Source organism: Centroberyx affinis, unplaced genomic scaffold, assembly GCF_046629955.1.
Source record: "Centroberyx affinis isolate AG114_WGS23_722 - 3 ecotype Tasmania unplaced genomic scaffold, CSIRO-AGI_Caff_v1 ptg001253l_1, whole genome shotgun sequence".
NCBI lineage: Eukaryota > Metazoa > Chordata > Actinopteri > Beryciformes > Berycidae > Centroberyx > Centroberyx affinis.
The window spans coordinates 304,024-317,482 of NW_027279764.1; the positions used below are offsets into that span (position 1 = coordinate 304,024).

At 44.0% G+C, this 13,459-nt stretch overlaps 3 protein-coding genes across 5 annotated transcripts in view; 1 reads left to right on the forward strand and 2 right to left on the reverse strand.

Moving 5' to 3' along the window:
• Positions 1-346: 346 nt before the first annotated feature.
• On the reverse strand, positions 347-2,826 carry pigc (phosphatidylinositol glycan anchor biosynthesis, class C). The gene is made up of 3 exons (XM_071524989.1): positions 2,763-2,826; positions 1,804-2,034; positions 347-1,586 (listed from the first exon to the last, which is right to left on the reverse strand). The coding sequence occupies exons 2-3, from the start codon at positions 2,029-2,031 to the stop codon at positions 933-935; spliced, it is 882 nt and encodes a 293-aa protein (XP_071381090.1). The 5' UTR covers positions 2,032-2,034; positions 2,763-2,826; the 3' UTR covers positions 347-932.
• Positions 2,827-4,118: 1,292 nt separating this feature from the next.
• Positions 4,119-8,802, reverse strand: tmed5 (transmembrane p24 trafficking protein 5). The gene is made up of 4 exons (XM_071524970.1): positions 8,507-8,802; positions 7,623-7,720; positions 7,346-7,529; positions 4,119-6,616 (listed from the first exon to the last, which is right to left on the reverse strand). Exons 1-4 carry the CDS (start codon positions 8,690-8,692, stop codon positions 6,398-6,400), a joined length of 687 nt encoding a protein of 228 aa, XP_071381071.1. The 5' UTR covers positions 8,693-8,802; the 3' UTR covers positions 4,119-6,397.
• Positions 8,803-9,779: 977 nt separating this feature from the next.
• Positions 9,780-13,459, forward strand: part of suco (SUN domain containing ossification factor) — a 45,664-nt gene continuing 41,984 nt past the window's right edge. For all 3 annotated transcript variants that reach the window (XM_071524967.1, XM_071524968.1, XM_071524969.1), the window contains exon 1: positions 9,780-10,030. In XM_071524967.1, coding sequence (XP_071381068.1) covers positions 9,978-10,030 — 53 coding nt within the window. In that variant the 5' untranslated portion in view covers positions 9,780-9,977. The remainder of the gene's footprint in view (positions 10,031-13,459) is intronic.

A 13,459-nucleotide genomic window follows, 5' to 3' on the forward strand; every position in this document is an offset into this window, starting at 1 on the left:
AGTTTTACATAGGACTTGTCCTGCATTCAAATGCTTTTGCTCGGAAATAATAACAAAAATGGACTCTGAAACAAAATAACTTTTTGTAGACAAGGCATCCATGCGCCTTTCCCCCTGGACGCAACACCTCGGAAACTAGGATATCATAGAAAATCCCGATTTTGCCGTATTTTCTGGCCCGTTCATCTACGCACCAATCGTAACAAGTGAAGGCAGCATTAAAGTTATAGACAGTGAACTTTTTTACACGTTTTAACAATGATAATAAAAATGGAGGCTAGAATATCGTGATGGTCATGTCATATTGTAGTCTAGGTTAAAGGACCTAACCCTGGTAATCTCTATTCGGTTAATGAAAGCACTTACACAAAATATGGATTTTTGTTTTATTGCAAAACCCCATTAAATCTTACATTATACTAGGTTGATATTTTATTTCAATATATATTCTGCAGTGGAATTAGAGCCCTTGTTCATTATGAAGCCAACATGGTAAAACATCCATTCATCCGTCCATCCATACACAACATCCAACATAAAAAATTCATTAAGATCTCCCATGGATTCATAAAAACATCACTGATATGAAATCAGAGCATATTCAGTAGTTTTGGAAAGCATTACACATTAGTTGACCTTCCATACAAATTCTGAGGTTAACACCTTTAAAGATTAAGTTTATAGCAGCAGCTTTAACTTTAAAAAAAAATCATAATATTCTCTGCAGAGAATACTAATGGTCATGGCTGTCCGACTAGGTGTGGGCCAGTGATGGACTAGTTGGCGTTTGTCTGTTAGGATGTACAACACCAACATAATACTGTAGGCCGACACAGTAAATTGATCCATATAAAATCCTCAGTTCGCCTACACCTTTGATATCAATGTGGGCAGAGACAGCTTGTGCTCTTTCTGACACCTCATCCTGCCCGCTAGTGAAGGAAGTGGCCGAGGTCCTCGCGAATCTCAGCCTCATCCCAGGGTCCGTGGATGTTGTCCTTGTGTCTCTGCAGCCTGACCAGCAGCAGGGGGCAGAGCAGAGTGACGCACCCCAGGGCCAGGGCCAAGAGCACGGCTCCCCCTGGCCACTGGGACCCCAGACCCCCCACCCCTCCGACACACACTCCCACACACACCCCGGCAAAGTGGTTTGGGGCGTTCTCCCTGATCCTCTGCAGCAGGCAGGGCCACAGGGCGAACACCTGCAGGGCGCAGCTGAGCATGGCGAAGGTGTGCAGAGCGCCGGGTAACCTGGACGCCAAACACACAGAGGCAAACAGGGCGGCGTTGAGGGACAGGCTGCCCGGGGGCGAGGGCTGGGCGTAGGGAAACGACACCAGGTGGGCCAGCAGCATCACGGCCGACATGGCGTACACCGTGTCTGTGCTCACAGACTCCGTTAGCGTCTTTAAAACAGGAGAAAAGCCAAAGGTGAAGGAAAGGAAGATGGCAGCGCTCTGTAGGTCCGCCAGACGCGTCCGGGGCTCGCCCGATTCTACCTGGGACCTCAAGGCTTGGTACAGTCCATAGCCCAGCAGGGCACTGAGCAGGCTGTTCCACAGCAGAGCCTCAGCAGACAGCAGACCCTGTGGGAGAGCAGAGAAATTAATATTCATGGCCCAAAGACAATGTCCGACAGATACAGGCTTCTTTCATGTCTTGAATGAAAAAAATCTAAGAAGAATCCCTTCCCTATGAGTGACTAGATTAAAGGTCTATTTAGAGATCCAGCACCAAGCACACAGCCCGCTCTACAGAAGACCGTGGGGTAAAGAAGGGGTACACCAACTTCACTGGCCGCACCTGCTCCATGTAGAGCCAGAGGGCGATGAAGATGGCCACACAGGACAGCTGCTGTCCCACCAAGACTGCTTCTTTCACCACGGCCCAGTAGCGGTACTGTCGGATTCCCTCATTCCTCCGCAGCTCCTCCAGGAACCGCTGGTCCACATAGTTATCAGGGAACGGCTGCCGCTCCCACAGAACCTTCTGCCAGGGCACAGCCGGGCCCGGGGCGCTGTCAGGCCCCATCACCTTTATATCACACACACACACACACACACACACAGGCAGATGTTAGACAGAATCAGGGGAGGAAACCTTTTCATCCCCTGCTCAAAGTAGCTGGTGGACTTGAAAATTCAATTTTCACCTTCATTATTGTACCAGACAAATTGCTTTCTTGAACTTAAAAGAGGCTGGTTATTTACCTGCTAAAATGTCTGGTAGAGTAGCCAAGCTTATCAGGCTCAGCTAATGATGACTAGCATTTGGCTGGTGGCTTAGCAAGTGTTTATGTCCCACCCTGGACTAATACAGTTCTGTCGAAGGTATATTACACCCAAGAGTTGGTTTTAATCAAGCTAAATCTGATCATATCATCACGGATACTCCATCCCACCCCATACAACAATCCTCATTTAGCTACTAATGCTACATTCGTTAGCTCGATACTTTGTTTCGCTAGCTAGATTTTTATGTGAGCTTTGTGTCATCTCGTGTATTTCTACATTAAGGATTGTGAACACCCCCTCAACCGTGTCATGTGAAAGCTTAACTCATGGTTATATGTTGGTGAACGAAGACAGAGAGAAATCTATTTATTCTGACAGGTTGACCGGTGCTGCTAGAAGTTGACAGGAGCTGTCGGTACTTCCGCATTTGATGCGACATTAAAATCAAACAAACCATGTATCAAAGACCACTAAACATTACACAACCCGCTAAAGTGTCACCATAAATGTCAGGAGGTTTTAATCTACCTGAGATAGCGTTTTGTCCGGCGTCGTCGCTACAGTCTCATCGTTTCATTAACCCGGAAGTGTGGCACAGTAAGCACTCGGCAACAAATTAGAGCACAGCGCCCCCTGCTGGGCTCTTCAATAACAGGCCAGCTGTCAAATGCTCAAATGCAACTATATCAAATTAAAATAGGTCACTTCATCTTCATTAATTAATAAATGTGTCCCTGGCCAGGTGTCTGTGGTGAACATATGTGGTCCCTCCTCTGCTGACATCTTGGGACAGATCCACCAGCAGACCGCCATGCCTGCCAGAAGGTAACCTGTCCTGACAGCTGTCATGAACATATTTCAACACTGGACTCATTTACAAATCAGTGATGGTTCCAGGTTGACAGGGATATCCACCAACAACAATAACCTCTGATCCTCTGTCCTATAGCCGCTGTAAACCACGGCCCCGTGTCTCTCATCTGATGCGTCTGGAACCGGCACCAGCAGCCAATAAGCTGCTCATATCCAGCAGGGAGGCCAGCAAGGTGCCAGAGGAACCACAAACACCAACCACCATGTTAAATACTCCCAGTGCAAAAAGAGTTGGAACTGGAATTATCGTGCAATATTCAAATTCTAGAGAATGATAAATAGTGAATATTTACATGGAATATGGGTTATAATTTCTGACAGTTTCACCCCTAGCCTTTTTTCCACACCAAATTGCTGTCTTTTTGTTATTTTATGCCTTGATGACAGTATTGACAGTTTATCTCTGACCATAGTTGCAAATAGGGACGTGTCTGAACACAGATGGGATTTCCAGAAGGGCTGGACAGTCCGGACAGCTTCTGACTGGCAAGTAAGTATCATGAATTATGACAAAAGAGAAAGCCACCTCCCAGATACTGGAGCATTCTGTAGTGTATTTCTGCGAGGAGTGATGGAGGATGCAAGATGATGAGTGAAACCAACAACCTCCTTATAAAACATACTTCCTTTCATCTTTCCTAGGCTGCGTCCACTATGCGTATCAGAGACTTCTGGTCCTGCATTAAATCAGTGTCTGGGCATCCAACCTCAGCACAAGCGGATCCAGAAGACGCCAGATGGCCCGCCCCCTCTATGATTCAGCCACTGCTATTCTCACTGAGTTGCTGTATGCTAGAAAAGGCTGTGTTTTTCCATAAGGTATGTGCACAACTCTTTTATATGTTGTCATCATGCAGCTGTTACACATATGTGACCAAAATAGATTAGCCTTTTATCCTTCTGTTCAAGGAAGGGCGTGGAAATAATTTTGGTTTGTGAATAAGTACAGTATTTCTGTTCTCCAGCATCAGACACACAGCAGGACACAGATGTGACAAAAATGTATGACTGTTTAATTTACACACAATTACAACTACAGAACATAAGTTGAATAAATATCCCAGAATTTCTCATTCCTTCTCCCAACCACTGATCCATCAGACTAGTAAAAATTATTTTTCAAAGACAGCTTGGCTATTGGCTCAAAACCTCTTAACAAAACTCCTACTCACTGACTTTAGAAATACAAGACTCTTTATTATTTAGGCAGAAGAGAACTGTAAAGCTCTTTACAATAGAACAGAAAGCTCTGTTTTAACTGTAGATAATACTTTATTTTTAATTAATCCAACATTTATAAGACTTACAGTATGTCAACATACAGTACTTGAACTAAACACCAGATAAAACAGAGACACCCGAGTGGGCAGGGGAAGACAGGATGGTAAAAGACACTTTTCTTAACTCAGGCAGACCCACGGAAGTCAGTATAATATATATATATATATATGTCAAAACTGTACTTAAAAAATAATAGACTCCTCAAGGTTTCTTCTTACAGCACTTTCACTTCACATGGTTGTTTATATTCTGAAGGCATGAACATATGATCTTTGTTTTACAGCAACGGGCAATTCAACATCTCATCACAAGATGGCGACATGGAGCTTCCAACTGGGGTAGAGAGTGACTGGGAGTCATCTGTGGAGCTCAATAATCATAATAAAAAACTCTCAACACCCATCATCACAGGCCAGGGTAGCGCGTTAATACTATACAAGAAACAATAAGATAAAAACCTCTAGAACCGTGTTCCTTAACCTACATTTGTCAGCAAGTAGTGGACCTGTTTCTGGCGGTTCCCCATAATACAAAAATCACATTGTCATTAGACTGGATTCCAGGATGAGAACAAAATACACAAATTTGGGGCTTGGGGCCCAGGCTAATAAACTTTAGGTACATATGCTCTATGAATAAGAGGGCATGAAAAATAAATAACCAAAAATAGATTGTTCTGACAGCCAAGAGTTGGGCTAGTGCATTGAGCAGTTATTAAAGTGTTGTCATTGTCTGATAAAGTCTGAATATCACTCCAGATACAAGCATTTAGAAGAACGCTGAGGCAGCCAAGGCAATGAATGGGTAACGCGTTTTGGTCTGAACATTGCTCCCATGCAGTAGTGGTAATGACCTTCCAGGTGTCAGTAAGATAGAAATAGACTTCTGTCACAAGAGAGACAGGCAGGCTCAACATCTTCAATAGGTAAGGTGGCTGTAACCAGACACTCCTGTCGGCGAGGCCGCGGCTGGACCGGGGAAGGGAGCGGAGCTGCCTGCCATTTAGGCCGGGAGCCCACGAGTCATGGCAGAGGAGAACAGGGCAGTAGTCATTAAGATTTGGAGATAGCACATTTCCCTTTCCCCTACTCCACTTTCCCTTGGGTGCCAACGAGGAGCATTAGCAGCATGGCCCTGTCTGAACACCTGACTTGTCTGTGTATTGGCATGGAAGGGAGAGTGTGACTGATTTGCTACCTACAACAGAAATGTTCCTGGCAATGAGAGAGACATTTAAAAGGCCACACAGATTGGCAAAAGGCTGGCAGCTAAGTACAAACCACTAAGGCATCTCAGTAACACACAAAGGTAAAGTTTTTGACAACACAACTCGTATGGGAAGACATGACATTCCGACAGAGCGGTCACACCTCCCACCTCTGTTTGGGAGAAATACATCAACTTCTTCAAACAGATTCCATTTCTTCATCTAGTTCAGCTTAACGCTCAAATAAAAATGTGTCCAAAGAAAAAAGGACATTTTGCATGATAAGGCCACTGGCCTGTTGTTACCTTAGGTTCTGTTAGAAAAATACTCACACCATAAACTTGCTTCTTATGTCACTCTCTGTGAAGAATTACAGCAGCTAGGGAGGTCTATAAAATAATATACAAGATGAAAGAGAGAGAGAAAGACTCTCCTTCTATGTAGCAAAGGAGACTGAGGTTGAAAAGTAGAGGAGGTGACAGATGTAAGCTCCTGTTCCAAAGCGGAGACTCCCACTGTCCCTCCAACACCAGTGGACTGAAAGACCAGACAAACAATTGTGGGTAGTTTGTACTTAATATCTGAATGTCTCTGCATGTTTGTGCAAGTTAGAAAAAGAAGGTCCAAATTTGTCAGTGTGTCTGTGCATGTGTGTGTGTGTGTGTGTGTGTGTGTATATGACATCCTGTGTTAAGAGTCACAAGCCAAGAGCCCCAGCTCAGTTGAAACAATCCAAAAAAATATTTGTGGGCTAGTGCTAGTTAGTTTCTCTCTCTTTCTGTCTCCTCCACTTGGGGAGGGGTTATGTGCGTACTTTCTTTTTGTCATCAAATAGTGAGCGGACTAGGTAGACCTGAACCGCTGACACCAACACCATGACAATCAGATTGGTGAAGGACCACATGTTCACCCGGTCAAAGTTGCTCTCCTGGAGGTTGCGGTCGCGCGCCTCGAACGCCCGCAGCACCGTCTGGATCTGCACGCTCTTGCCCAGCCGAGCCTTCACGCTGTTGATGGTGTCCTGGAGGAGGAGAGCAGACAGACGGGTCAAAGCAAGTCAATGTGAGAACACAACCAAGATAAGATTGTAACCAGCAGTGTAAACAACACAGCGGAGTGATCCAGATGAGAAGAGAGTAAAGTCTCTCTGGGGGCAGCTCCGAGCTCGTAAACAAAGCAGCTCAATCAGGTGTGTTCCCTCTTCCATGAGAAAACATCCTCCACAGCTGGAGGTTACACTTCCTGTCCTGTACTGAGAGACGCCTACAGCCCGGGGCCTGGGGATGTGACTTCTGGCACAAATAAACGCTTTTACTGGCGAAGGGGCGTTGCAGGCTGCTGTGGCGCAAGCTGCTCCCAGACGGGTGAGAGTTCATGACATTCTCTATTCTTGTGACATTCTCCTTGTGACTTTGCCTGTTTGTGGGCGTTTGCATGCTACTGTGTTGGCAGCCTGTTTGCTGGGTCACTTTGACACCCCCTGTGTCAACCTGTGCGCGTACGTGCCAAAGTGACAAACATCTCAATGGCAGACAACAGAGGGACAAAGTCGAAAACACTCAGAGAGAGGCCTCCTGACAGCGGGGACACATGAAATACTTTGAACAGTTTCTCTCCAATGCCATTCATGCTCAAAAGACCCCTTAAATAGAACCTATTAATCATTAGCTCTTCAGTGTAGTGTGTCAAAATTCCCTCCTTTCTGCCTTAACATGGCATGCAGTCTGTCTTAAACTGGCTGTCTCCTCACCATGATGTCCTCCAGCTTCATGTCCAGCATGTCTGTTCCGTGGACGTACTCCTTCCAGTCCTCCGGCTCTTCTGTCTCCGAATCCATGTTGTCCAGGATCAGCTCAAAGAAGATGATCTTCTCCGAGACGGCGCTGAACGTGTTGTCGAAGCAGAACATGTAGTCTCCGTCCTCGGTTTCAACACTGGAGAAAAGCACAGGAGGAGGTTGAGCTTGTGCATGCAGCTGTGTGTGATTTAACATACATGGTGTCTCTGAGATCACACGTGTAACTTACGTGTGCACTCCGTCTGATTTCCGGTAGTCGCTGAACAGTACGTGGCCAGAGGGAGAGGAGATTTGGAAGTCTACATCCAGACCCGCACCATCCAATACCTGTGGACAGTGGAGGATGCGCACACACACACACACACACACACACACGAATGAAAGGGACAAGGAATGCAAGAGGCATGAGAAAACGGAGTGATATTAATAAAGGATTGCAACAGTCCTTCAGTTTCAACAGAGTTCGTCTCGGGTTGACATTCATTTCATTCATTTCTCTTTTGTTTGTAGAAGCAATTCATTACAGTCATTTATTTCAATGCATCATAAAATGAAGAATGCTAAGTCTAGGCTATGGACTAAGTTGTCATATGAAGGTTTTCCTCATTCTCCAATGGAAGCGATAAGCCTGGATAACTTGTCCTTCATGATAGACACTACAATAGATAGGTATAACATACAAGATGCTTGGGATGTCTCCCACAAGTAAAAGCCAATGACAACTCCTTGACGTGGCTTATTTTAACACATACCAGAAAGCCCAGAAAAAAGCTGTGAGCTAGATTCTGACTGGCGAAACTGGTTCCCATCAACAATGAAAATGAAGGAGGGGCAGGCAATATAATCTGCTTGCTCCCTGACATAATGTGGCACAGCTGAGTTACTTTGTATTGCTGCAATTTGTATGCCTGAAATAAACCACAACACGCAACAAATCATCACCAATAATCTGAATAAAAACAGGGATAATCAAGTTTAATAAATGCATGTCAGTGCTGGCACGCGCTGAAAGGCTTTGACTGAACTGGCTGAGAGACGCTGACAGAGTTGGTATCGCTCTGCTCAGCTACACATTCACATGGGAATATCCTAAGTGTGTGAGCTTTTTATTACCTGATATTCAATCTCCAGCGATGCGTCTTTCTTCATGGTCTGGTAGAAACACTCCTTTCGACCGGCGGGTAAAGTGAATGTGAAGTCGCTGTCCAGGGACTGGGAGAAGGCGGCCAACACCGCAAACCTCTCCGGCAGAGCGACCAACACGGACAGCACACACAGAAACACCCGGACCAGCTCCATGCCCCACGCTGCGTATCTCCGGCACCTGGGAGGAAAGTCCAAAACAGACAAAAAAAAGGTGTTTGCAAGCCACTCTCCCGTTAGCTGGGGTGAAGCTATGTTCGTCCAAACTTCACTTCTAGGAGAGTGGAAAAGACTGTCGGACTGTCAGGACCCCGCCGGTACACAACATAAACTCTTCTGCATCAAATATGGTAAACAATATAGGATTCATTTACTATTCAATTTCAAATTGTATAATATTTAGATTTGGGACAGTTTAGATATCGTATAAGAAGTTTAAAAAGACACAAATTAAGGCAAATTTTAGAGGGCCCTTTCGAGTTGCACTGTGGGTAATGAAGTTCTATTTTCTCACATGCCAAAGGGATAAATGTTCATTTTTTTCATTTATAGAAGGACGTAATAAAGCCTGGCTGAATAACTTTAAACAAATATTAGGCTATTAACCGTGCATTGACACTAAACGTGTAGGGGTTGGGCAAGAGATGTGTGTATTTATGATGGATTTATAACTCTATAGGTTAATATTATGGGTACATGACACTTTTTTAACGACTGATGAAATTCCTACAAAAGAGTCAATGCCCCATGAACTGAGTAAAAATTATATTTAGCCTTGAGCTTTGATGAGGTAAAACTAAGGACCTTTTTTTGTATTTTCATGAATGACAATGATTCAAGGTGTTATTGCAATGTTAAAGCAAAAAGTACACAATGTACACATTGCTTCAACCCCTGACACCTCGAGTGATTTGGACTGACACTTACGTGCCGCGACAAAAATGTATCGACAGTATGTCATTCCTATTGCAATGTTTGACATCAGTCGATTGTGCAATAACTGTTAATATTGCAGGCTTCTGTAATTTGCTTATCAAGAAAATAGGTGACGCGTCCGCTTCCAGCAGCCTTCCCAGTAGGGGTAGATGGGCGGGGCTTTATCCAAACATGTCACGGATCCTGGTTGCCAAGTCTTTGTATGATTGGTCGACAACTGCACAGGCCTGATCCTATTGGTTGGAGGTGAAGCAGTGGTTGAGTTTGCCGAGAGCTAGCCATCCGTCAACAGCAGTAGCGACCAATCTAGAAAAGCGGCGGAGGGTTGTCCGCACAATGAAAATTAGTACACCTCAAGTATAGGTTTTTAGCCAGCCAAGACGGCCGTTTGTTAATTAACACAGGCCGTCAGCTGATAAAAAGCCTGTGTTCGGTTTATTGTATAGCCGTGAGAGATTAGAAAAATCCCCCAAAGAGCGAGGATGTTGGTCCCCGCGGGAAGATAATGAAGAGGTTGCGCGTTTTGTTGGTGTGCCTCATTGTAGCTCTCCTGTGCTGGTAAGCTTAGCCCACATCTACATCTCCATTCACATTACTGATGACATGTCAGACGAATGACAATTATAAAAATAGATAGAACTCGGTTTATTATTATTATTATGCTGTCTGTCATCTCGTTTCGTCTCCCATCTTTTTTCACATATCAGTCAGTCAATGTTCAGTGTCATGAATCATGACTGCTACAGCTAACGTTAACAGCTAGCCAGAATGTGTGAAGTGATGTTTAGTTGGCCTATTACACCGAGGAAGAGCTTTTTCATGGTTGCGTGAGGAAGAGCTTTTTCATGGTTGTGTTTGTGCTTGATAGTTACTTCTTACTCGTTTAAATGGTAGCTAGCATCTGAGTTACCAACTGGCCGGAACAGCCACCAGCATAGCAAGTTAACCCAAACCAGAATAAAGTAGTAGGGCTTTGATGGCAAACGTTTCATGTCTCATCCTCCATTGTATTGTAGTTGGCTGGTAACGTTGCACCAAGGAATATTTTCTTAGTGACAAGTTCTGTATCTTTTATCAATATGTTTTATACTGCTGCAGTTAGAATTTGTCCTCCCATTAACATTGTTATCAATAACATAAATTGATAAATACATTTAGCATTAAGTCTAGCTGTGGAACTAGGAATAGCCCTATAATTAAGGTCCACTGTAACAACACAGAGGAGTTAAAGCCTCTGTTAAGGTGGGAACACAATGTAAATGCATAAATTAAGCGTCTTTATACTTTTACAGATATAAGAGAGACATGTTAAGATATAAATAAATAAATAAAAACCTACTTCATCACAGTATGTGATTTATCTATTCCTCCACCATGGCACATGCACACAGAGGTGACAGCTGGGACTTAACGCAAGTCATGAATTTGTTAATCTCACAGCGGCACGCTGACGCAGGTAACAATACTCTGGGTTTGTGAAGAGGGGATTAACAAGCCAGCTAACATGCCAACTTTCTCCAGATGGGTGACTCAATAGCAGCTACCTATCCAGTTTTGAGGCCTGCCATACATTTCTTTCTCTGCCTGTCCTGGTCATGTCTTGGTGACAATCACAGCCACATCTTGGCTATAGAGGCTTTGATGGCTTTATTCTTTGGGAGATGATGTAGTCTCACATACATTCCACCCCCTTTGTTTGAAAAGGTGAATGTGCGGCCCCTTTGAGTCATCAGTTGTAGAAATGGCAGTGTGTTAAGATAAATCAAGTGGAGTAGTATATTCACTTCATACCTTCATAACGAGAACAACAGTTTATAAAAGCCAGGCTCCAACAATTGAGCTTTTCCAGATTACTTTCGTTATAATGTTTTTGAGAAATGATAACCCAATACTATGCAAGAGGGCTGAGCTGTGGCCCTGTTTAGTGGTAACACAGCACTTACTGATCAGGTCCATTGCTATTTCACTTCAGGTCAGTGCTCATTTAATGTTAAAGCAACCTCCCTGTTTCTTCATAGCATCTCAAGCAGATTTTAGAGCTGATGTATTATTGATCATGACAAGGATTAGCCTTACGTAATGTTGTCATCAATAAGTAGCCTAAAACTTGCACAAGTGCAGAATCTGGTGTTGCAACTTGCACCTTCATAGTATTCAACCTTTGGAAAATAAATGCAAACTGGTATAAAATAAGTTCAAATATTTGGTTAGACTACTAGATCAAATGAAGAAATCTCAGCTAGCTGGTTGTTATCTGAATTACAAACTGCTTCAGACTACTATGAATCCTGCTTCAAGTCGCTATTTTTAACCCTTGGCTTGAACCATTGTTTTAAGAACGATCACCTTCTAACATTTGAATATTTTAAAGGCCTTCAGGTATCATTCAAATTATTTCCCCTACCTTTTCCTCTTTACAGTATGCAAAAAAGCAAACTTGTTGTAGCCTTGCTGTTATCCTCAGGCACTGTGCTACTTGCATGTCAATTAGGATAAAAAGCTGAATATATCTGTGTAGAGGTGAGCGTGCACAGTTTATATAAAACCTTTCGAGTTAACCTTTATTGTTTGCTTCAATTATGTGAGTTCCTCTATCTGTAGTGTTTTATCACATTATCCGTATGTTTGAGAGAAACAATCTAAGATAGTACATTAGCCTCTCATGAACTAATTACTCAGGAGGATCATGTAGGCCTGTTTAGTTTACATACACGTTATCATTCAGTCCATTCAGTCCATCTTCCCTGACTGTCTCATGTCCTTCTACAAAAGGCTTAATAACCAGAGCAGCATGCCTGTCATTAAAACAAGCTGATGAGGAGAAGGCTACCGGCTATGAAATTACTGTTCTTGTGAAATTACTATCATCGCAACTTCATTATCAGCCCTTTCTCTGCCAAATTGATAGTCTCCCCTGCACTTTGCAGCATAAGGCTAGGTAGCAGTTTGCCACACCGTTGACTGCTAGCCTAAGGGGCAGGTAAAGGGTTAAGTATTTCCAGAGCAGCAAGAAGACAAGCTCTCTGTGTCTCTCCCTGCTTGAACGAGGAAGGGGAAAACAGAAAGACAGCGGTAATGGCAGCTAGGCAGAACAGGGTGCTGCTCTCTGTCCCCTGAAGGCTAGTGACTGAGGCATAGATGCACTTAGATGTGTGAATATTATGTGTGAATGTGAATATTAGCCTATATTATGAACTAAAAACATATGGTGACACATCCTCATTTCACTGTTTACTGCTTAGAGAGGATTATAGCCTTGACAGTCAGATACAGCATTTACTTGTTTGCCATCACTTTCCCAAAGACGAACTAATGACCATGCATGAACACGCACAGCCTTGATTACTAATGCAAACCCCTTTTTAGCGTGCTGCTATCGGCTTCTCACTCCTCTATGCCAACTTTCACACGTCCCAGAGGGAACAGAGAAACATGGGGGATGCAATCGTTGCAATACTTCACAGGTTTCCAAGGCAGCAGCGACTTTAGGTGTGGGCCTCTGTACTAGGAGACTGGTGGCGGGGGACTGTCGGGCCTCCGCTCTGTCGTCATGATTCACCTGGCAATGAGAGAAGACAGTTGAAGTTGCCCTGGTAACACCGCTTTGAGCTGGCATGCTAAACCTTCATTTTGCTGATCACTGAACTCGACGTGTCTACACCCCTGTACAGATCAGTGTGAAGAGGAAAGAGAAGTGAAATGAGGATAAAGACATCCTTCACCTAAGTCCGTTTGAATACCCTGTGCTGCTTGAAATGGCCTCTGGCTAATCCGGGGCCGATGTTTATGTTTTCAGGTTCTCGAGGCATTTAATGATGTTTTTATTGCTGCTTTAAAATGGCAATGTGCAGTCTTATCCTCTGAAGGCTGCTGAGACTGCTTTGGGTGCTCGGTAGATCTTTATGCTGCAGTGCACAGAGAGGCACCGCAGAATGTGCTCTCTGTGTGTTGTAATGGGCCTTCACTCAGGGAGTCAACAACAGGGAT